Raw genomic sequence first — 25633 nt, forward strand, 5'->3', positions numbered from 1 at the left:
CCCTGTAGTCCCAATGGCCAGTCCATCCCTGGCCCTGTCCAGGGGGTGGTCACTCCAGACATAACCCTCCGCCCTGCAGTCAGCAGCTCAGTTTTTTTCTGCCTAGCAGAGGAGAAGTACGTGGCTCCCTTTGGACCCAGAGTCCTGAAGACATTTTTTATTAAATTTTTTTGCGATTCTTCCATCAACTGTCAGATGAGTGACAGGCTGGATATTATAGATCCTTGTAGTCTCCCCAGTCTGGCCAGCGAGTGTGAGCAGTCCTTGGCTACGCGCTGGGTCGGCCATTCCCCAATGGCTCCAGGGGCTGCAGGTGGGCTTTTGCTCCAGGGTCCACATATGACTGGGCTGCTTGCTGTCTCACTCACAGTGGACCGGGCTGACAGGTACTCCAACTGGGTTGTAGGTCTGTCAGGGACGCACCAGCAGGTCCTCGCATGGAAGGGTAAGTATGGTTCCTCCTGTCCTCCCTTTCCCTGCTCTCTGTCATTTTTCCCCTTCTGCACTAGCAGGGCTCGCTGCGACCGGGTCCCAGTGGGGGACTTTGGGGTGTCGCTTTTCTGTGGGGGGTGGTCTGCCTCCAGGGAAGTCCATGCCGTGGCTTTCTCGTCCACATTGCGGTGCTCGGGCACCATTTCGGCAACGCCATTTTTAGTGTGCCTGCTGCTTCCATTGTATTTTCCAATTGGTGGCCATCTTGCCGTGGCGCAGGTTGTTATTGCGGGTGGCCATTTTCTTGTGGTTGTGCCCTTTTTTCTCTGAGGCGTCTGGTGGTCATTTTTGTGTGGGTTTTGGCCTCTAGTGCTGGCTTCCTGAACAGCGAGCAGCACAATTCTCCTCGCAGTTTTCTTCAGTTTTCCTTACACACGCTGAGCGGCCTCTTGCTGGGTGTGAGTCACCTGGGTAACCCCCCCGGTCAATGCAGCAAGGAGGGTGGATTTTTCAGTTTTATTGACTGTGTCCCTGAGAGCTGTCAGTGATGTACTATGGAGTCGGTGTCTGGCCCTTCTTCCCCAAACATGCCAGAAGCAGCAGCCGGTGCCCCTGCACCTGCGGTTCCCATGGACACTTTGTCGGCAGTCCTGGAATCATTTGTTGTCAGGATGGAAGCGGCGTGCGAGCGTAAGGGGCTAAAAAGCACCCCCTTCCCCCGCCATCTCCCGGGGAATGTTCTGACTCAGACCCGGGCCTGGCTGCGGCACATGACCCAAGTTCTGGGTTGTCAGAAGATGCGGACCTGGACCTTCCTTGTTAGGAGGACCCCTCGTCCGGGTCAGTGCAAGACAGAGCACTTGTTAGTGCGCTTATCAATGCTGTAAGGGACTCTCTTAAGCTGGAAGGTGCAGCTCAGGTGTCCACGAAGGGGTCAGTCTCTTTTGGGTCGCACAAGTTGAACCGCTTTGTAAAGGTGTTTCCCTATGTGTCTTTCTTTGATAAATTCATAGATAAGGAATGGGAAAAGCCGCATAGGTTCTTTGTGGTCCCTCAGTGCCTGGCAGTCAGGTATCCTTTTGAAAAATGGGGTTCTCCTCCGGTTGTTAAACCCCCAGTCGCTCGGGTGAATAAAGTAACCACTCTCCCTGTAGAAGGGACTCCTGCATTTAAGGACCATACTGATAGGAGGTCCGAGGCGGGGAGCAGGTCCATGTTCATCATGCCGGTGTCTGCGTTGCGGCCTATTTTAGCTGCAACCTTTGTGTCTCAGACACTCACTGAATGGGCAAAGATTTTGGACCAGACGGTGAGGAAGCATCAGCTCCCTCCTGAGTGTGTGAGACTGGCTGACCAGTTGGTGCAGGGCCTTGTGTATGTCTGTGATGCCACTCTGGATGCGACCCCCTTAATCTCCAGGGCCTCTGTTTCTGCGGTGGTATTGCGCCACCTAATTTGGCTGAAATGCTGGTCCGCTGACCAGGCTTCTAAGAAAGCACTGGCAGACTAGCCCTTCAAGGGTGGGATGCTTTTTGGTACCTGGCTGGATAACATTATTAAGGATGTCACTGAAGAAAAAAGCACTCTTCTCCCTCAGTCCACTAAGGGGAAGGAGCCGCGCTGTAAGCCAGGTCCTTCCTTTCCCACGCAGAAGCAGTATTTTCGTCAGTCGTGGGCCGCGGGTAGACCCTCCCAAGCTGACAAAGGGCCTGCTGGGGGACAGAAGCGTCCCTGGCTGCGTAAGCTGAACAAGGCAGCAAACAAACCTGCCACTGCATGACGTTTTGCCCCCACCTGACTCATTGGTGGGGGGGGGGGACGGCTTTGCAGGTTAACAGCCCGGTGGGCCTCCCTGCTCTCCGACCAGTGGGTCTGCAAGGTGGTCACTTCGGGGTACAATATCAAGTTTCTTTCCTACCTGCTGAACAGATTCTTTCCCTCAAATCTCCCTCTCCTCCCGACTTGTCGGTCTGCCCTATTGGGGGCAGTGCAAGATTTGCTAAGGTGCAGAGTGATTTTGCCTGTACCACTGAACGAGAGGTTTCAGAGATTTTATTCGAATCTGTTTGTGGTCCCAAAGGAGGACGGAGTCCGTCCAATCTTGGACCTCGAAGTCTGTTATATGCCTTTGTAAAGGTTCGGAAGTTCCGCATGGAATCCATTCGTTCAGTGGTTGCTGCACTCCATTTGTTCAGTGGTTGCAATCGGCGAGGACCACTATCAGTTTATGGCTCTTCCCTTTGGCCTGGCGTCAGCACTGAGGGTTTTCACCAAGGTGCTTGCCCCGATTCTAGCTTTGCTGAGACAGCGAGGCATTGCTATCGTGGGCTACTTAGACGATCTTCTTCTGAGTGCAGCTTCTGGCTCAGAATTAGAGGAAGATGTGTCTATAGCCAGTCAGACCCTCCGAGAATTTGGTTAGGTGTTAAACATTCAGAAGTCGGTCCTGATACCGACTCAGCATTTAGAGTACCTAGGGCTGATTCTGGACTCCGCGGAGGCGAATGTCTTCCTTCCTTTGGAGAAGTTGCGGACACTCCAGTCAGCTGTGAAATTGCTAGCAATCCCGCAAATGGTTGTCTCTCCGTTTTTGCATGCGAGTTCTGGGCCTCATGGTGGCCTCCTTCGAGGCAGTACCGTATGCCCAATTACACACTTGAGTCTTGCAGAAGGAGATCCTGTCCAAATGGAACAAGTCTCCATTATCTCTGGATTGTCAGATTTGGGTGAGTCACCTGTCAGGGCCTCTCTGAGTTGGTGGCTGAGATCCCCGACTCTTCAGTCCGGGAAGTCTTTCCTTCCCTCCTATTGGACTGTAATTATGACGGACGGGCCATTGCACCTGTAATGCCTACATCTCTATGTGCGAAGAGAAGGGGTGGCATCCACGGACATATTTGGTTTCCAGGGTCCTGCTGTTTTTACATCGTGGAGTAGATCAGAAACTTTAGGACAAGAAATGGAGTCGCGCTAAACAAGAATGAATACCAATAATAATAATAATACTGACCATTACCAGAGTCTAAGATCCTGACGGATCAAATAGTGCAGCAAATGGACAGATCCAATGGATGCACCGTAGCTCTGAAGACCTTGTCAGGAGGCGAGCTACGGTGCATCCATTGGATCTGTCCATTTGCTGCACTATTTGATCCGTCAGGATCTTAGACTCTGGTAAGGGTCAGTATTATTATTAGGTGGTGGTTCCTGAATTTTCACCTATCGTAGCAGCATTTTCAATACTACAACAGATTGAATACGTCATTGGACTTGCGTTTTTGCACTTCTACTTTGCAAAAGTTTTTGCTATTGGGACTATTCTCTTTCTGTTTAATTATTGCTAGCTATTTCACATTTTTATTCATATGATTTATACATGACTTTTTCACTAAGGTATATTCATCCTTGTTTAGCGCGACTCCATTTCTTGTCCTATGGTATTCATGTTGTATAACATTTTTGAGTTTGCTGCTTCTTCTTTATATTCATTTGGTATGCGCACCATTTTTTCATCTTTCCTAGATCAGAAACTTGCCTTAAGCACCATTAAGGGGCAGATTTCAGCCTTGGCTGTGTTCTTTCAACGGCCTTTGGCGGCCCACTCCCTGGTAGGTACCTTTTGTGCAGGGGGTTCGTCATGTACTTCCTCCATGGTATTTGAATCTGGTGCTCTCGGTTCTCCAGGAACCTCCCTTTGAAAACATCAGAGAGATTCCTCTCTTGACACCATCTCAGAAAGTGGCCTTTCTAGTGTCCATTACATCTGTCAGAAGGGTTTCTGAATTGGCGGCCTTGTCTTGCAAGTCGCCATACTTGGTCCTCCATAAGAATAAAGCGGTTCTACGCCCGCGGCCTTCTTTCCTTCCAAAGGTAGTTTCGGCCTTCCATTTGAATTAGGACATTGTGCTTCTATTCTTGTGTCCTAGGCCGTCGCATCCCAGAGAGACTGCGCTCCATACTTTAGACGTGGTACTTGCTTTGCGGGTGTACCTGTCTGCTACGGCTCAGTTTCGGAGGTCTGACTCACTGTGTCGGTGTCTGGTCCACAAAGGGGCCTGGCGATCTCGCCAGCCACTATTTCTCGGTGGATCAGGCAGACCGTCATACAGACCTATGCCCTTAAGGGGCGGGCGCCTCCCTTTCTGGTCATGGCACATTCAACCAGGGCAATTGGTGCTTCCTGGACTTTTCGACATCAAGCGTCTGTCTCACAGGTGTGTGAGGCCACGACTTGGTCGTCCGTTCACACTTTTTCCAAATTTTACAAGGTTGATGTGAGTGCATCTTCAGATGCTTCTTTTGGCCGCAAGGTTTTGCATGCGGCTATTAAGGTTGCAACTCCTCTGTTGAGGAGCTCTGCTTGTTTGGGGTGAAGTTAGTTTTTTTTTTTATACTGTTCCCACCCCTCGTTTTTTTGACACTGCTTGGGGATGTCCCATATGTCAAGACTTGAGAAGGCTGTGTCCGTCTATGGACGAAAAGAGAAAATGGGATTTTTTGTACTCGCCATAAAATCCTTTTCTCTGTCGTCCATGGATGGACACAGCACCCACCCCTCCTTTTTAGGTTTGTACTGCTTGTTACGAACTGAGCTGCTAACTGCAGGGCGGAGGGTTATGTCTGGACTCTGTTCAACTCTGTTTAAAGTAAAATGCGTTTAAATATCTAACATGTTCTGCCTTGTCCTCTCCTATGAACAGGAACATTAACCCATATGTCAAGACTTGAGAAGGCTGTACGGTGAGTACAAAAAATCCTATTTTTTTTGTTCAACTCGAGGGGGGGGACTATGCTTTTTACTAGCCCACCCGCTATCCCCACTCGAAAACCTCATCCCCAGCAAGAAAGTGGCAACGGAGCAAACTGCAATCCTTTGCCACCTCCCCACTCTGTCAGAGCCCTTGCATCATTGCTCTAACAGTGCAGGGCTTCCTGGTATGGTTAGAGCTGGTTTCAGTGCTCGGGCCTAAGTGGCCAATCTTTAGAGCCCACTGTTAAATAGGGTAGCAGGGCATGATGTCATCCACTTGGGGAGTGTCATCCACTTTTGACACAACTTGGGGTTGACTTCTGTAGCGGTAGGCTGGGAGATTTGATCCATGAATATACCTTTCTGGCAGCAGAGGCTATCAGGGGGTACTGTTACTTTGTCCTGAATAGGCAGGTGACCGTGTCTCTTAAGGTACATTCTACATTTTAGTGTTGTGCACTCAAAAGAAATCCTGCGGTTTTTTTAGTGCTGGTCACAGCAAGTGCATCGATCATAGAGACTGATGGTTCTGCATGTATAGCACATGAGTAGATTAGGGATTGTTACCACTTCAATATCCCTGTGTATTTTTTATAGCAGTGTGATTTCCTTCTTTTCACCTATTCAGCTATGTACAGTATATTATTCCAAGCAAATTATTCCCAGAGTTTTTTCTTTTTGTAGGTTTTTAATGCATACGCTCTTTTAAATTTACCGCTGTTTATGTTTTTTTTATTCATTATGCATGGACTGTGGGATTTTGCCTCTTTTTGAAATGTAAATAGAATTTACCGAAGGTGGTTGTGCTCATTGAAGCACATAAACAACAGATCCAGTGTTTCAGTCTTGCTGTAGTCAGAGCATAACACTTGGTCCATTATTTGTTTGTTTCTAATTCAGTGATTTTAAAATGCACAAACATCTTTCATCCTGACTTTCTTCTGGATTAGTACGTCTTTGTCAGCAATAAGTTGCCATGGAGTCCGCAAAAGTGGAAAGCTGTGAAAATGCTTTTACAATACATAATTTGTTCAGCTGAGTAGAATGCCACTCTCTAAGATTACATTTACAATAATACTGTGGCTTCTTAACACGGTTCTCATAGGAAAGATGTTTAGCTCTTCACAATGACGAGTGGCATTATTATATTAAAGAATTTCCATATTTTTTAAACAATTTGAGTCATGTAATTATAAAATCGCAGCGTCTTTGCCAGTACATAGTACTTGAAAGTTGGCAACTCAGCTGAGAGTACACATAGGAACTGTTACCTCTACAGGTAGAATAGTTACTATGAATGATGAATATTTTTAAAGGTAGGCAGTGGCTTGAAGTGTCAAACTTATTTATTTAAAATAAAGCTTTTGTATACTTTCCCATCATGCATTGTCGTTTTCAACTCAACTGCAGCTGGTTCAGACAGAACCACCACCTTGGGAAAAAGGCTGGATGAAAAAGACTTCTATAATGAATGCAGCGCTTACTCGTACTCAAATAATTCTCCTATTTGTTCATATGTGCAATAGTCTGAACAAACAATATATGTACAGTTGCCATAAAAAGTATGTGAACCCTTTTGGAATTATATGGATTTCTGCACAAATTGGTCATAAAATGTGATCTGATCTTCATCTAAGTCACAACAATAGACAATCACAGTCTGCTTAAACTAATAACACACAAAGAATTAAATGTTACCATGTTTTTATTGAACACACCATGTAAACATTCACAGTGCAGGTGGAAAAAGTATGTGAACCCTTGGATTTAATAACTGGTTGAACCTCCTTTGGCAGCAATAACATCAACCAAACGTTTCTTGTAGTTGCAGATCAGATGTGCACAACGTCATGAGTAATTCTTGACCATTCCTCTTTACAGAACTGTTTCAGTTCAGCAATATTCTTGGGATGTCTGGTGTGAATCGCTTTCTTGAGGTCATGCCACAGCATCTCAATCTGGGTGATGTCAGGACTCTGACTGGGCCACTCCAGAAGGCGTATTTTCTTCTTTTTAAGCCATTCTGTTGTTGATTTACTTCTATGCTTTGGGTCGTCGTCCTGTTGCAACACCCATCTTCTGTTGAGCTTCAGCTGGTGGACAGATGGCTTTAAGTTCTCCTGCAAAATGTCTTGATAAACTTGGGAATGCATTTTTTCTTCGATGATAGCAATCCGTCCAGGCCCTGACGCAGCAAATCAGCCCCAAACCATGATGCCCCCACCACCATACTTCACAGTTGGGATGATGTTTTGATGTTGGTGTGCTGTGCCTCTTTTTCTCCACACAGTGTTGTGTGTTTCTTCCAAACAACTCAAATTTGGTTTCATCTGTTCACAGAATATTTTGCCAGTACTGCTGTGGAACATCCAGGTGCTCTTGTGCAAACTGTAAACGTGCATCAATGTTTTGTTTTTTTTGGACAGCAGTGGCTTCCTCTGTGGTATCCTCCCATGAAATCCATTCTTGTTTAGTAGTTTACGTATCGTAGATTCGCTAACAGGGATGTTGGCATATGCCAGAGCCTTTAGTAAGTCTTTAGCTGACACTCTAGGATTCTTCTTCACCTCATTGAGCAGTCTGCGCTGTGCTCTTGTAGTCATCTTTACAGGACGGCCAGTCCTAGGGAGAGTAGCAACAGTGCTGAACTTTCTCCATTTATAGACAATTTGTCTTGCTGATGAACAGCAAGGCTTTTGGAGATACTTTTATAACCCTTTCCAGCTTTATGCAAGTCAATAATTCTTAATTGTAGGTCTTCTGAGAGCTCTTTTGTGTGAGGCATCATTCACATCAGGCAATGCTTCTTGTGAAAAGCAAACCCAGAACTGGTGTGTGTTTTTTATATAGGGCAGGGCAGCTGTAACCAACACCTCCAATCTCCTCTCTCCTCTCATTGATTGGACTCCAGTTGGCTGACACCTCACTCCAATTGGCTCTTGGAGATGTCATTAGTCTAGGGGTTCACATACTTTTTTCACCTGCACTGTGAATGTTTACATGGTGTGTTCAATAAAAACGTGGAAACATTTAATTCTTTGTGTTAGTTTAAGCAGACTGGGATTGTCTATTGTTGTGACTTAGATGAAGATCAGATCACATTTTATGACCAATTTGTGCAGAAATCCATATCATTCCAAAAGGGTTCACATACTTTTTATGGCAACTGTATATATAACCTTGTGTCATCTCTTTAAGACATCTCTCTCCTTGTGAGTCCACACAGAAAATAACAAGTGATCCTTATCACTGCAATAAATTTATATCTTTTGATTGTAGAAATTATCCTTAAGGGAGTGGCAGCTTTTGTAACTAATAGTTATTGCACATAGCATCTCACAAGAGTGTAGCATATATAAACTAGATGAAAAATGTTTCTAACCTACACTTCCGGTGTATTATTTCTGAAATGGCATATACATGCATACTTGTATGCTATGAGTTTGCATGCCAGTATGGGCTGGCTGGTGAGTAAGCTGGGATTTTTTTTTACTGCTGAATCGCACAGAAATGGGTTCCTGTGCAATTTCTGTTAAAGCGGAGTTCAACCCAAAAATGGAACTTCCGATTTAGTGAAGGTGACTCCCTGACATGCCACATTTTGGCATGTCATTTTTTTATGGGGGGGGGGGGGGGATACACATTTTAGAGGCATCCTGCTTCCACTTCCTCACGTGCCTGCAAATGCACTGCATTTGTTATCTGTGTTTGAGTTGCTGTTAATGTGTTGTCATCCCTTCCAGCAGTGCATTATGAATGTGGTGCAGGAAATGCTAATGGAATGCACCTTTCCCGCACCGCTTTATGGTGTGAACCAGCCCTATGAGCATCAGGTAGGGGTTATTTGGGCTGTGAGCTTGTTTTTTACTATTTCACTGCCGTCTACTATTTTTTGATCCATTTTAAAGGGATTGTCCACTTTTGTTTCCATTAAGTTAATCAACAGTCGTTTAACACCTTAGTTTCCACTTTTATGCTAACCAATAGAGATGGGCTCGGACGTGTTCGAAACCCCACAAGCCCGCCAGGAAGCCGACACTGCACATGGCTAATCACCAGGGCCGATCCGCCCTATAGGCTCACTATGCAAGCCGCTTAGGGCCCCGCAAAGCTGCGGAGGGCCCCCCAAATTACTAGAGGCCCCCGCCTGGTGAGAAGTCCTTTTCGGCCCCTCACCCTGCTTCTCAACTCGCTGGTTGCATGGGAGAAGAGGTAAGAAGTCAGCACCCCTCGCTTCTTACTTTAATGTAAGATGTAATTTCTGACAGCAAAACACCCCCTCCCCCCCGCTTCTCAACCTTAATCTGTGACATGTAATTTTGTTTAGGGCCCCAGGGAGGTCAGGATCCACAGACAGTGAGACATTTCCTGATATGTGCAGCTGCGGATCGAGAAATTTCTCACTGCTTGTGATTAGCCATGTGCATTGTCTGCTTTTCTGGCGGGATCTGGCAGATGGGATCCCAAACATGCCCAAACCCATCTCTACTAGCCAACAAGGTCTCCTTCACTGAGACCTCCACTAATCGCCTCTTTTCTGTGTAATCTCAGTAGTGGGCTACAACATGAGCTGCTTTGTTTAAAAAAATTAAATAAAAATGAACAGCAGCCTAAAGATAGGTTCACACAGAGGCAAAATCTACAAGGACACATCATCATTGTTACACAGGCTCTATTTTTTTCCTGAGAATGCTGTTGCCCATAAGGGAACTGCCTGGGAAAGTGATTCAATCAATTGAAGCCCATAGCTTACGTTTTTCACTTGGTGCTTATATCAGCACATACTCAATTAACATATAGCTTAGTACACCATTACACACCATGCAGCTGGGAAGGATTTTAGTAGGTGTTAAAAATGTATTCCAAAATCCCCACAGATGCTCAATAGGGTTTAGGTCTGAAGACATGCTTGGCCAGTCCATTACCACAATGGCTGTGTGTTGAGTTATTTTGAGGGGACAGTAAATTTACACTGTTATACAAGCTGTACACTCACTACTTTACATTGTAGCAAAGTGCAATGTCTTCAGTGTTGTCACATGAAATAAAATTAAAAATAAATAAAATATTTACAAAAATGTAAGGGGTGTACTGTAAATCGACTCTCACTTCTTTTGTAAACTTGAAAACCCATTTAAATCTTCAGTAATTTAGCTGATTATATAGATTTTACTTCTCGTACATGTTAAAGATTACAGAAAAAAATGGCATGACAGGGCAACTATTTTTAGAATCGGAACAAAAATAAAGTAGTTGCCTTGTCATTGCCCGTGTACTACCCAAATTCTTGGAAAATAAAGAATGTACATTTTTAAAATATATATAATCTCACAATAGTGAGTACACCCCTCACAGTATAGCGAGTATATCCCATCTGTTTGAGGATGCCCCACTGATGCTCAATAGGGTTTAGGTCTGTAAACATGCTTGGCCAGTCCATTACCTTTGCCCTCAGCTTCTTTAGTGAGGCAGTGGTCGTCTTGGAGGTGTGTTTGGGGTCGTTATGTTGGAATACTGCCCTGTGGCCCAGTCTCTGAAGGGAGGGGATCATGCTCTGCTTCACTATGTCACAGTAAATGTTGGAATTCATGGTTCCCTCAATAACCTAACTGTAGCTCCCCAGTGCCGGAAGCATTTAGGCACTCCCACCACGTGTGACTATAGGCAGGACGCACTTGTCTTTGTACTCCTCATCTGGTTGCCGCTCCACACGCTTGACACTATTTGAACCAAATACATTTATCTTGGTCTCATCAGACCACAGGACATGGTTCCAGTAATCCATGTCTTTAGTCTGCTTGTCTTCAGCAAACTGTTTGCAGGCTTTCTTGTGCATCATCTTTAGAAGTTGAACTTCCAGTGACCAGTATGAGAGACTGAGAGCAATAACACCAAATTTAACACACCTGCTCCCCATTCACACCTGAGACCTTGTAACACCAACAAGTCACATGACACCGGGGAGGGAAAATGGCTAATTGGGTCCAATTTAGACATTTTCACTAAGGGGTGTACTCACTTTTGTTGCCAGCAGTATAGACATGAATAGCTGTGTGTTGAGTTATTTTGAGGGGACAGCAAATTTACACTGTTATACAAGCTGTACACTCCCTACTTTGCATTGTAGCAAAGTGTAATTTCTTCAGTGTTGTCACATGAAAAGATATAATAAAATATTTACAAAAATGTGAGAGGTGTACTCACTTTTGTTAGATACTGTATATAATGTGTGTGTGTGCGTGTGTGCGTATGTATGTATGTATGTGTATATATTAGTGCTGTCAAGCGATTAAAATTTCTAATCGCGATTAATCGCATTAATGTCATAGTTAACTCAGTTAGATACTGTATATAATGTGTGTGTGTGTGTGTGTGTGTGTGTGTGTGTGTGCGTGTGTGCGTGCGTATGTATGTGTATATATTAGTGCTGTCAAGCGATTAAAATTTCTAATCGCGATTAATCGCATTAATGTCATAGTTAACTCACGATTAATCGCGCGATTAAGGAGGTTCACCCTTTAAAACATTTTTTTTTTTTGTTTTCTTATTTATTTTTATTTTTTTTATAATATTAAATTGTGTTTTTTTATTTTTTTACATTTTGATCACTTTTATTGCTGTCACAAGGAATGTAAACATCCCTTGTGACAGCAATAGGTGGTGACAGGTACTCTTTATGGAGGAATCAGGGTCTAAAAGACCTCCGAGCCCTCCTTTGCACTTCAAAGTATTCAGATCGCCGAAAACTGCGATTCTGAATACTGTGTACTTTTTTTTTAAATCCGGCGCCATTGGCAGCCGAGAAACCCGGAAGTGACGTCATGACGCCGCTTCCGTGGTTTCAATGCGGAGACTGAATCAAAGCTGTTTACGGCTTAGTGTCAGTCTCCGCCTGAACACAGAACGCGGCGGATGGAGGATCCGGTCTCCCGGTGGGACGGGAGGCTGTTATGAGCGGCGAAAGGCGGCGGGAGGGGGGGGATGTCCCCTCCCGCTCCTCCGGCATAACAACCGAGCGGCTTGTTATGTTTGGATAGCCGATCGCCCGCTCTAAACAACGGTACCGGGATGATGCCTGCGACCCGGTATAACCCCCGAACGCCGAGGACGCATATATGCGTCCCGTCGGCGTGAAAGGGTTAAGAGGTACGTGCTGACAAAAAAAAAATTTTTTAAAGGGTGAACCTCGTTAATCGCGCGATAAAAAAATTGACGGCGTTAAAATGGGTTTGTGTTAACGCCGTTAATAACGCGTTTAACTGACAGCACTAGTATATATATAGTTATTAGTGTTTGCCTTCTGTTCTGGGTTGTCATTGGGTTCCCTAGTTTGATGCAGCTGCAATAGTCTGTGTTGAATTATAAATTTAAAAAAAATACTTGTTTGGCACCTTATATCTTAGCTTTACTAAAACTGACATTTCTTCCTCAACTCGTTTACCATTTTCAAGTGCTAACAATTAGAATTCCCAAGTTCTTCGCCCAATGTCTACAAAACCAGATACTAAAATGTTTATGTGGCTCCACAATCCCTAGAGTGAAGCGAACCACTCCATATTACCATAAGTTACAGAGTGGTATGGGAATTATGCTCTTATGGAGTCTGTACATTTTTGGGCTGCAAACAAATGCAAGGACCCAAAAGAGGCCTCACTGAATCACCACCACGATACTCCCAAGTTTCCCTGATACCCATGACAAATTAATTAAAAAATATAGCCTCTTTGGATTTCACAGTCCTAGCCAAACCAGAGGGCTCTACACTTTTGAGCCAATTAAATACCTGAATACCCCATGGGAGGAGGGAACTCTCCTGCTTCCCTTATCACCCTTCTGTTCTTACCTCAAAATCTTTTCCTTCTTTAAATTGTTTCTTTTCAGCCCTTTCTTCTGTAACACTTTACAACTCACCACCTCATAAGAGCATTTCAAAGTCAGAGTTTGGTGCCTGGTTGACATACACTTGCTACTTAGATGCCTTGTTTCTCTTTTAAGGCTAGGTTTACACTATTGTGAGTGCAGAAATGCATGTAAATTGCATGTGTTCCCTCACCTGCAGCAATAACACACTGCTCTTTTCCAGATGCGCAGGGGTGCCATCCATGCAGCGAAAAATGTGGCGCATGTTTGCGTGTGTGAAATTGCATGGTTCCAATACCATGAGGTTCTATGCGGCCACATTTAACCATTTAACGTACTTTCGCTGTGGCAGGGTGGGCGCTCTGCAGAGGATCATGTACCTAGTATGTGATCTGGCCCTTCCAGGTAGGAAGCACACAATTGGACACAGCACAAGCCGATCAGCACAAGCCGATCAGTGGGTGCCAGCCAATGGATGTTGGCCAGCACCCGCTGATCGATGAGGAGAGACACAGAACAGAGCTCTGTGTGTAAACAAGGCAGAGTTCTGTTCTGTGAGCAGGGAACTGATCTACAATGCAGGGAAAGAAAATCCATCAGGTCCCTTGGTAAACACAGCACACATGGTACACCAAAACACTGGTTAGACACACATTTAACCCTTTGATCGCCCTAAATGTTTAACCCCTTCCCAGCCAGTGTCGGTACAGTGAATGTGTATATTTTTTAGCACTGATTACTGTATTAGATCACTGATTCCCACAAAGTGTTATGCCGCATACACACGATCGGATTTCCGATGGAATGAAATCCGATGGAAATTTTTGTCCGAATTCCGATGAAGCGGACTTTCATCAGTCTTGCCTACACACTATCAGACTAAATTCCGACCGTCCAAAACGCGGTGACGTAAAACACTACTACGAGCCGAGAAAAATTAAGTTCAATGCTTCTGAGCATGCATGGATTTTTCTCCGATGGAGTTCCACACAGACGATCGGAATTTCCTATCGTTTTTTTTCATCGGAAAAATTTAAAACATGTTCTATTTTTTTACACCGATCGGAAAAAAAGTCCGATGGGGCCCACACTAGAGGTCGACCAATATATCGGCTGATTTTTGGCACTTTTTAATTAATCGTCATCGGCCGATTGTTTTAAAAAAGAAAAAGCTGATTTACTTCAGCGCGACTTGCATTGACTTCTATGATACAGAAGTCATTGCAAGTTGCCTGAAGTTTCCTGTAGAGCGACTTGTCTCTGGACAGCCTGCCAAGTGTGAGAAAAGAATATAATGTTGCTACTTATCAATGAACTGAACTTCGTGTGTAGAAGTTCTCAGTTTAACCATTTAAAGACTCTGGGCCAGATCCACAAAGCACTTACGCTGGCGTATCTTGAGATGCGCGGCGTAAGTGTATATATGCGCCGGCGTAACTATGCGCCGTATCCACAGAACTAGATACGTCTGAAACGAGGCTTCTTCCGACCGATGTAACCTCCTACGCCCGCGCAGCGTGGGCGCATATATACGCTGGACGCATCTGGCACTCCCATTGATTTCCTATTCAAATATGCAAATGAAGAAGATACGGCGATCCACGAACGTACGTGCGCCCGAAGCCGGCTACGCACGCCCCGCGTAAGCTGTACGTCCGGCCTAAAGTTACCCTTCATAAAGCAGGGGTAAGTCAGCAGCAGACATGCACAGGTCAGCCGGAGAGCAGCTGCAGCAGCACCGTTACGGACAAGCTGAGCATCCACACTTGCAGGACAACAATCTGTATGCCAACATGCCAGGGGCAGCCATGGTCATAGCTATACTACTGGCTTCACAGGCGCGTAGGAGGAGGACATGGGAGAGGATATACCGACCGCGTATAAACGTCTTTGGCATGGGGGATTCGGAGGTGTATCGCATCTTCAGATTCAGCCCTGATGCCATCCTGGAATTAGGCACAGCCCTGCGTGATGACCTCACCAGCCAGACAGATCGCTCACAAGCAGTGCAGCCACTGGTCAAGGTACTGGCAACACTCCATTTCCTCGCCAGTGGATCATTCCAGCGTACAAGTGGAGTCGTGGCTGGGATGGCACAATCCTCCATGAGCAGATGTGTGCACCAGGTTGTCCCCTTAATCCTCAGACGCATGTCCCACCACATCATCAGACCCACCCAGGAGCATCTGCGGCAGAAGGCAATGCAGGATTTCTACAGAATTGCAAGATTCCCACGCACAGTGGGGGCCATTGATTGCACACATGTGGCACTACGCCCCCCCCCCCCCCCCCGTGACACAGAGCACATATACCGCAATCGGAAGCATTGGCATTCCATCAACGTACAGGTGATAGCCGATGCCCAATGCCTCATATGGCACGTCCGTGCCAAACACCCTGGGGCCAGCCACGACAGCTACATATACCATCAAAGCAACATCCCAACAGAATTAGAACAGACCGTGTATAGGGACAGCTGGCTGGTTGGTGAGTGACATGGGTGTCAGGCATGACTGTCCGACCCCATGATGCAGACATCACAAGGGGCACATGCACGACTAACATCCTCCTGTCTTTTCCCTTCCAGGTGACTCTGCATATGCACTTGGGCCCCATCTCATGACTCCATACCGGAATCCCCAAACCAGAGGAGAGATAAAAATACAATGCTGCACACATACGTACCCGTGCAGTGGTGGAGCGCACATTTGGCCTCCTGAAGTCCCGTTTCCGATGCCTGGATAAGTCCGGGGGGAGCCTGTTGTATTCCCCAAACTTTGTGTGCCAGATCATCGGTGCATGTTGCATACTACACAACTTCGCCGTGAGAAAGGGCCTGGAGCTTGACATACGTGATGACCTGACCCCCGAATCACACAGTCCCCCCCTGACCGAAGCTACCCATTCTGCTGATGGAACAGCAGTCAGGAGATGCCTCGTGGAACGTTTCTTTGCACGTTAAACACACACATTCATCATGGCACACGGACAATGCACGCATGCACACCACTGTGGTCCCTAGCTCACACACCCCACATCCTCATCACATTGGATAAGCCAAGTCCACCATGCAGGACTTTGGTAGCAGCAACGGCACGCAAGGCCCCAAATATGTCGCTGTCCATTCATACCACATTCTCACGGCCGTGGGGATAACTTCTGCTCGACGACCGAGGGTGACACACCTTACTGTCAGGAGTGTCACCCCCACATTCACACACCAGTCACACTGTAGCCTGCACTACAGACCGTGTGCTGGGTCTACAAACAAAAAAAATCATAACCTGAGCATGTATAAAAGAGAAAAAAAAAACATAACCTGAACATCCACAAAAAAAAACGCACTCATCTGCGCTGTCGTGGCCCACGCCTGGTGCCACGGCCCCGGCTCCTTAACTGCATGGTGGGAGCATCAGGTGGGGGGTGAACCAGGAGGAGGAGGAGCATCCCCTGGTCTCTCGCTGGCTGCCTGCCCTCCAACGCCAGGGCGATGCGGGTGAGAACCGCATTGGTCTCGGCCTGCAAAAGCCTTGACTGCCTCCCCTCCACCTGGATGGCAGCAGTATTGTCCCGTACGGCCTCTGCCAGGGTCTGGATCTCTGCCACAAGGCCTGCTGTGGTGGCCTGCAGATCCCCCAGGCAGGTGACCACAGTTGGCGTTGACATCCTGGATACTGTCATTGATGTTGGCAGAGGAGGCCATGCTGTCTGCCACTCGCTGCATCTGGACGGCAACCTCACCCAGATGTCGGGTCTGGCGGGCCTGTTCCCTCTTGAGATGTTCCGGGAGGAACTCAGGCACCCCCCTAGTCGTCCTGGTAGCCTTCCTGGGGCCAGGAGAGGCTTGGGGCCGTCTATAAGGGGAGTCCCTTGAGGGGGTAGACCTGTTGGGGGAGGACCCTGAGGGGCTCCCCCTGATGGAGGTGGAGGTCTGAGTGGTCCGGGCCAAAGGGGGAGACTCCTCCAAGTAGAGGCAAACATCATTGTCACTGTTCACCGTCTCCTCCTCAAACACCTCCTGAGGAGAGGTGTGGCCACTCCCCTCCACCGATGACTCATGGCTTCCCAGGGGGTCAGGCTCGGAATGATGTTCGGGGGATGGTGTGGAATGGCCACTGGCAGCAGATGACACAAAACATTCACATGTTGGTGGAGACACACACTTGTCCCTTGCACCCCCTCACATGCTACACACCAGATAGGAGATAAAACGCACACTTACCTGTCCTCAAGGCCTCCTCAATGGAGTCAAAGCCCTCCACTTGATGCCTGTGGAGACACTGGGCAACCACCTGCTCATCAGGAGTGAGTGTCATAGTAGTGGCTGGTCCCCCTCCAGTGCCACTGGCATGACTCCTTATCCTGGACAGCTTCCCTCGGACCAGGCGACGCAGGTCATTGATTTTTTTTCTGGATGTCCTTGGAAGACCTGACCTCGAATCCCAGGGCATTGACCTCTGTCGCAATCTGCATCAGGATCTCCGCCTTCCTGGCCTTAGTGGTGTTGCCACTCTCTGCACCATGGAGGTACACATCATACCTGGACATGGCCCTGATGATAACATCCTTCTCCTGGTCCGTAAAATGTTTCTTCCTCTTGTCCTTCTCAGTAGCTGGAGCAGACATGGCTCGAAAATACACGGCAAACAAAAGTACCTTGCTTCAGGGGGGGAAAGAAGCAGATGTACTTTTGCGCTCGACAGGCGCCTGTCTGGGCGTATTTATGCCCTGGACGTATCTCAGGGGCTACGCCGGGCCGAGTTGTGAGCCTGCGCCGTTCGTTTGGCCCTTCATTTGCATGGGGGTCACGGTTCATTTAAATGGAACACGCCCACTTCCTTCCTACTTTGAATTACACCAGCTTACGCTTACGAATTTATGTTGCGCCGACGCAACGTTGGAAGAAAATGCTCTGAGGATACTGTGCTTGCCTCTCTGAGTTGAGCCGGCGTAGCGGAAATGAGATGCGCTACGCCGGCCTATTTTTTAGCAGAGACCCCAGGGAATAAAATAGCGGTGGTTTCAATATTTTATGTCACACGGTATTTGCGCAGCGGTCTTTCAAACGCAATTTTTGGGGAAAAAATACACTTTAATGAATAATAAAAAATAAACAGTAAAGTTAGCCCTTTTTTTTTTTGTCCAAAAGTTTTGATTACCTGTTTTTGTGCCTGCTTCCTGATTCCCTTACCGAAAATGGCTGGGGCAGCACCCGAGGGAGAGATCGGCTTCGGGTGCCGACATCGCGGGCGTCCAGGACAGGTAAGTGACCATATATTAAAAGTCGGCAGCTGCAGTATTTGTGCACTTTACAGGTGCTATTTTTAGCCCAAAAGCGTGCAGTGATAATCAAATACCACCAAAAGAAAGGTCTATTTGTGGGGGAAAAAATACATAAATTTAATTGGTCAGTTAAAGTAATGTGGAGCTGTATCACAAAAAGTAGCCTGGTCATGAAGGGGGGTAAATCTTCTGGAAATCAAGTGGTTAAAAAAGGGTCAGGGACAGCAGCCCATTCAAATGAATTAAGTGCCATGCTGAGGAGACCAAAGGGGGAGGGAGGGGTAGGCCTCCCAGATATAAGGATCTACTAAAGAGCCATGGCCCTGGTTCGTATTATGAACTGGTGCCATGATACATACAGTAAAGGATGGGTACCAGTGGAGAAAACGTTAGCAGGAAGGAATTTGGCAGGGACACCATGGATACCGGCTATTCACAGGGGATTGTCGGAATATGTATCACCCCTGACCAAAACAACACTTACAATATGGGACAGAATGAATAAGACAGGAAGATTCGCTCCCCCGATATCACCCTTGACACCTCTGGAAGGTTTTCCCTGGTTTCCCCCGGGGGAGAAAAGAGGTAGTTTAGGGTGCTGGGGTAGGGAGGGGGAAAGGAAACTGCACAGGAGTGGCACCACAAGAGAAACTTCTTCCATTGGGGTATTTAGTAATGGGGGAATGTTATCTCGAATGTATAAGTTGGTGTTGAGTGCTCATGGTCATACAGCTCCCTACTACATTCGTGAGTGGGAAAAGGAATTGGGCCATAATTTCACGATAGAACAAGTGGATAGATTGATGGAGACAACACACCATTCCTCAATTAACTCTTATATACAAGAGATGTCCTATAAATTTCTTACTATATAGTACCGTACTCTGACCCGCCTGGTGCAGATGTACCCCTCTGCCGATATTAATTGCTGCAGGGGATGCAACCAGAAGGGGTAGTTTTTACATTTATGGTGGTACTGTCCCAGGATTAAGAAATTCTGGGAGGAGAGAACACCCTGGATAAAAAAGTTAACACTCAGAGCTATAGAGTCCTCCCCATTACATTTCCTTTTTCACGGGATTCCATCATCTGTTACATTTTATAAAAGAAGTGTCACTCCACACTTGCTAAATGCAGCTAAGGCACTAGGGCCAAATCCACAAAGATCGTGCCTAACTTAATTTTTTACATTTAAGTTACACTGCCCTAAAATTTCTACCTAAGTGCCCGATCCACAAAGCACTTACCTAGAAATTTTGGGCTGTGTAACTTAACTTAACCACTTGCTTACTGGGCACATAAACCCCCTTCGTTCCCAGGCGAAATCTCAGCGTCCGGCACTGCGTCGCTTTAACTGACAATTGCGCGGTCGTGCGACGTGGCTCCCAAACAAAATTGACGTCCTTTTTTCCCCACAAATAGAGCTTTCTTTTGGTGGTATTTGATCACCTCTGCGGTTTTTATTTTTTGCGCTATAAACAAAAAAAGAGCAACAATTTAAAAAAAATATATATTTTTTTTACTTGTTGCTATAATAAATATCCCAATTTTTTTTTAAAAAAACTATTTTTTTTCTCAGTTAAGGCCGATACGTATTTTTCGACGTATTTTTGTAAAAAAAAAAAAAAAATCACAATAAGCGACTGGTTTGCGCAAAAGTTATAGCGCCTACAAAATGGGGAACAGAATTATGATTTTTTTTATTATTTTTTTTTTTACTAGTAATGGCGGCGATCTGCGATTTTTATTGGGACTGGGATATTGCGGCGGACGTATCGGACACTTTTGACACAAATTTGGCGCCATTCACATTTATACGGCGATCAGTGATATAAAAATGCACTAATTACTGTATAAATGTGACTGGCAGTGAAGGGGTTAACACTAGGGGGTGAGGAAGGGGTTAACTGTGTAGCCTGGGTGTGTTATAACTGTGTGGGGGGAGGGGGGTGACTGGGGGAGGGGACCGATGCTGTGTCCCTATGTACAAGAGACACAGATCGGTCTCCTCTCCTCTCACAGCACGTGGAGCTCTGTGTTTACACACAGAGCTCCACGTTCCTGCTGTCACCTACCGTGTCACCGACGATCGCGTGTACCCGGCGGACATCGCGGCCGCCAGGTACACGCATCGGGTCTTCGGCGATGCGTCGGGACAGTTTTTACCCGCCGCGCGCCACCCAGTGGCGCGCGCGGGTAATGCACATAAAGGCCGTTTTTAAACGGCCACTTGGCACTTGAGAGCCGCGCTGCGGACGTATTTCGTCTATAGCGCGGATCTCAAGTGGTTAAATTCCGCCGTCGCAAGGCGTTCCTATTCAAATGGGGGCGATTCCCATTTAAATTAGGCGCGCTCCCACGCCGGCCGTACTGCGCATGCTCGTGACGTCATTTTCCCAACGTGCATAGCGCAAAATTACGTTACGACAAGCTTTGTGGATTGCGACGGGTCAATAAAGTTGCGTCGGGAAAAAAAAAAGATACGGCGGGAAAAAAAAATCAAAATTTAAAAAAAATCGCGTCGCTGGACAGAAAGGTCTGCTTTTACATGGTGTACTAACTTTACACCATGTAAAAGCAGCCCTAATTTTGCGTATGCAAACTAAAACTTACGGAGAAAAAACGAAGCTGAAAAGCTTCGTGGATCTCCTTAAGTGCTAATTTGCATACCCGAGGCGGCATTTCGACACAAAATGCCCCCAGCGGCGGATGCGGTACTGCATCCTAAGATCCGGCAGTGTAAGTCCCTTACACATGCCGGATCTTCTGCCTAACTATGGATAACCGATTCTGTGGATCAGTTCCATAGTTAGGAACAGGGATACGACGGCGTTACAGCAATTACGCCGTCGTATCCCTTTTGTGGATTTGGCCCTAATTCCTAGATTCTGGAAACAATCCAGATGCCCCACGATAAAGGAATGGAAGGGGGAGGTAGAGAGGATTATGGAAGCGGAGAGATGGGTACATACAGTAAGAGATCAACAGGACATATTTAAGGATATATGGGCAGGATGGTTATACTATTCTGCTGAAATAGTGACGGACTGACCCAGGGGGTGGGGAGGAGAGCCAGGGTTTTTTTTGGGGGGGGTTTGTTTTGTTTAGTTGTCGTTCCTCTCGTCTTCTCTTTGGAGATTGGAGGATAATGTGTGTATGTGAGCGTTTCCCGTTACCCAAGGGTGCCCTGGAGGGAAGAATAGAATGAAAGGGCAATACAGGAGGATAGATCAGAGAAATCTAGGGCCCCGTACACACGACCGAACATGTCTGCTGACATGTTCGGTCGTGTGTACGGCTGATCGGACAGGATTCCAGCGTACATTTGCCTGCCAGCCCGTTTTCGAGCGGGCAAATGTTTCTAAACTTGCTTAGAAACATGCCCGCTGGAATCCTGTCCGTCGGACATGTTCGGTCGTCTGTACAGACTTACCGTACATGTCCGAGCGGCCGCCATCCCTCTCATGCGTCGAATGACTTTGACGCATGCGTGGAAGCATTGACCTTTCAGCGTCGCGCACGTCGCGAACACGTCACCGCGCTGTCTGTCCGCGCGGATTGTCTCATTTCTGTATGATGGTGTATACAGCCATCATACAGAAATCTCCGGGCGGGCATGTCCGCTGAAAACGGTCCGGCAGACCGTTTTCATCGTACATGTTTGCCCGTGTGTACGAGGCATAAGGGGAATAATTGTTAAAAGGATTTATTGGGGCAAATTGTAAGCATTGTATTTGTCTGTCTCTGTTTATTGTTTTTTTATATATACTGGATTGTAAAACAAGATTTGTTGTAATAAAGGAAAAAAGTGATTAATAAAAAAAAAAAATGCCATGCTCACTCAAATGTGGCAAGCACCAACCGCAACAGTGTGAACCTAACCTAATATTGTACATTCCTAGGATATTAACCACTTGCTTACTGGGCACATAAACCCCCTTCGTTCCCAGGCGAAATTTCAGATTCCGGCACTGCGTCGCTTTAACTGACAATTGCGCGGTCGTGCAACGTGACTCCTGAACAAAATTGGAGTCCTTTTTTCCCCACAAATAGAGCTTTATTTTGGTGGTATTTGATCACCTCTGCGGTTTTTATTTTTTGCGCTATAAACAAAAAAAGAGCGACAATTTAAAAAAATATATATATTATATAATAAATCTCTCATTTTTTAAAAAACTATTTGTGATGCATTTGCCTATATGTCTCAGTCTAATTCTCCCTGCTTGCCCTGTGTAATTCTGTCCTCGGCTACCAGGTTATTGACGTGCTAATGTCCCCTCACTATTTCTAAAGGTTAATTGATCTATTGTGTTGTGTGAAGGAGATCTGTGTTTAAGTGGCTTGTGTTAATTATTCTGATTGCTCCATTGTGGTAATTATCTCTCTATATGCGGGGTCGAGCGGTCTAGTTAATGTATTCAGTACAACTAGTAATCAGCGTCCTTGATGTCATTGTCTAAAGAAAATGTGTTTTCAGCATCGGCTCCGTCGTGTCTGTCTAATCATCTGTATGGAAGCCCCAGTGTGAGGGGGCGGAGATTTGTCATTGTAACAGTTTTGGAAATGACATATAAGCTGTGTGATATAACATTAAAGTCTGTCTTGTTCTAGCAGTAAGCCTGGACTAATGTGTGGCTTAATGGGCGATCTCAGGAATATTCCTCCTAGTGGAATATTGGGGTGATGTTCGTATGGAAGAAGGGAATCTTTGACGGGGATATCATACCGATACCGTCACACTATTTTTTTTCTCAGTTAAGGCCGATACGTATTTTTCGACGTATTTTTGTAAAAAAAAAAAAAGTCGCAATAAGCGACTGGTTTGCGCAAAAGTTATAGTGCCTACGAAATGGGGGATAGATTTAGTTTTTTGTTTTTTATTTTTTTTTACTAGTAATGGCGGCGATTTGCGATTTTTTTGTCAGGGCTGCGATATTGCGACGGACGTATCGGACACTTTTGACACAATTTTGGGACCATTCACATTTATACAGCGATCAGTGCTATAAAAATGCACTAATTACTGTATAAATGTGACTGGCAGTGAAGGGGTTAACACTAGGGGGTGAGGAAGGGGTTAAATGTGTTTCCCTACATAGTGTTCTTACTGTGTGGGGGGAGGGGGGTGACTGGGGGAGGTGACCGATGCTGTGTCCCTATGTAAAGGGACACAGATCGGTCTCCTCTCTCCCTCACAGCACGTGGAGCTCTGTGTTTACACACAGAGCTCCACGTCCTGCTGTGTTACCAGCTGTGTTCCCGACGATCGCGAGTGTCTGGCGGACATCGCGGCCGCCAGGCACTCGCATCGGCTCCCGAGCGATGCGCCGGGCACGTTGTTTCCCCGCTGCGCGCCCCCAGCGGCGCGCACAGGGAACAACAACAGCAGGACGTCCACCCGGCACTTGAGAGCCGCGCTGTGGACGTCTTTCGACCATAGCGCGGATCTCAAGTGGTTAACCTACACAAGATATATGACCTTCAATTACATAATGTGTGCAACATATTTGTAACTGATATCTGTATACCTTGATAATACCATATGCTTACAATACATCCTATCATGTCTTTGTCTTTGGATGTACCATATTAGGGCCTTCCCTCTTTTGCATTTGTATTGAAAATGTTTAACAAAAATAACTGAACAAGAAATATTACTCTTGTGTTTTGGCACCTTAATATGTTTTAGGCTGTTTCAGGAACCCACAAAAATGCATTCAGAAGCTGTGTTTAGAGGCATTTCAAGCGCCAAATGCAGTTTCGTTTACAGATGTTTTTCATTTTAACAAAAATGTTTTATTTATTTTTTCCAAACGCTCCTAGACGCAAACGTGGCTAAACGGCTGTTTTTAGATGCCGGTTTCTATTTAAAGCCCTTCTCAGAGATGCAATATGATATTCATTATGTGATTACATGGTTACAGTCACATAAAGGAATTAAAAAGAAATGATATAAGTAAAGTACTGTTATTTAGATAGATTAAATGAAGAAGCAGCGAGAATAGCTACATGATGATATTATTCAGCCACTACTGACTATCGTATCACACTTGGGGACAATTAGTTTAAATATGAATATAGCCGAGTGTGTACTCTTATGTAAACAGCATAACTACCCAGGCAGCTTTTCTACAAAATCTACATAAGGCTTTTATAATGAAGGTCCTCTGTGTGTGTCAAACTGAATTTTAAAATGGTGCTTCACTGCAAGACCCATAACTGAATATGATGTGGAAATTGCACACTCTTAGCTTATCTCAGTAATTTCATTAATTGGTTTGAAAGCACAGTTCATTACGTTTCTCTCCATTTTTCAATTATGAGTTTGCTTTAAATGTCTTCACATTTTTTGCGCTGTAAATCGATATTAACAGTGGAGGAATTAATCTCTTACATTGTATTTAGTGTTTAAGAACATAAGTATTCTTCTATTACTTATGTGTTTTAACTATTTTAGTCAAATAAGAACACATTTGTTCCTGCAAGGTCACAATAAAGTCAATAGGCATCTGGAGGGCACCAGGAGGCTGCACACATCATTCCAGCACATAAAGAAGAATCATATGACTTTAACTTAGATGGTACTGTATTCACTGCTACAGTGTGCAGTGACCCCCAGTCTTTGCTCAGTGATGGGAGAATAGTGGTTGCCGCCAAAGCACTAGTGAATCTCTCGTTAGATTGTAGCTGTATCAGCTGTAATGTATTCAGTCTCAGAACTATATCATATGTTTAAAAAAATTCTAGCTTGCCATGCTCCCCCTCCCCATGTAAGTCTTTGCATCAATATGATCATTCAGTCTATCATTTGAGGTGACTAAAATTACGTAATTGAATAAGAATTTTAAACCTCAGACCCCCTCTATTCGAACAATTTATTGAGCTTTTGATCAATTTCAATGCTGACAAGTCATTTGGCTGCGTCAAGCAACCGATCTTAATACAGATCGATTTAAGCTATAATTTTTAGTTGATCACTTCGAATAGATTTGCTTCTGACACCATATGCATTGCATCATTTGTTATTTTAAACAATGACAAATTGCTTGTTGATGATCACACTTGCCTAAATCAATTACAGATTAGCTATGGCCACCTTTACACATACTTGTCCCAATCCACAGATATCCTCCGCAAAACTGTACAGCTGGTTGTCAAAATGTGCTGGGTCTGGCTCTAAGGCTTCCTTGGCAATGTTTTGCTGGATCAGAGTATAAGAATGGCTGGGGGCATGGCAAGCTACAGAATACCAGCAACTGCACCAAAGGTGCAATTTTACTTTACTTGACTTACATAAATCATTGATGG

At 45.6% G+C, this 25633-nt stretch overlaps 1 protein-coding gene across 4 annotated transcripts in view; it reads left to right on the forward strand.

The window, feature by feature from the left end:
- The window catches only part of RAD51C (RAD51 paralog C), a 156347-nt gene that overhangs the window by 92810 nt on the left and 37904 nt on the right, over positions 1–25633 (forward strand). The window contains exon 8 of one of the 4 annotated variants that reach the window (XM_040336824.1): positions 5133–5175. The exons of the other annotated variants lie outside the window; for them this stretch is intronic. Coding sequence (XP_040192758.1) covers positions 5133–5160 — 28 coding nt within the window. The 3' untranslated portion in view covers positions 5161–5175. Of the gene's footprint in view, positions 1–5132; positions 5176–25633 lie in introns of those variants that run through there. 4 annotated transcript variants of the gene reach the window in all.

Source organism: Rana temporaria, chromosome 2, assembly GCF_905171775.1.
Source record: "Rana temporaria chromosome 2, aRanTem1.1, whole genome shotgun sequence".
Lineage (NCBI taxonomy): Eukaryota > Metazoa > Chordata > Amphibia > Anura > Ranidae > Rana > Rana temporaria.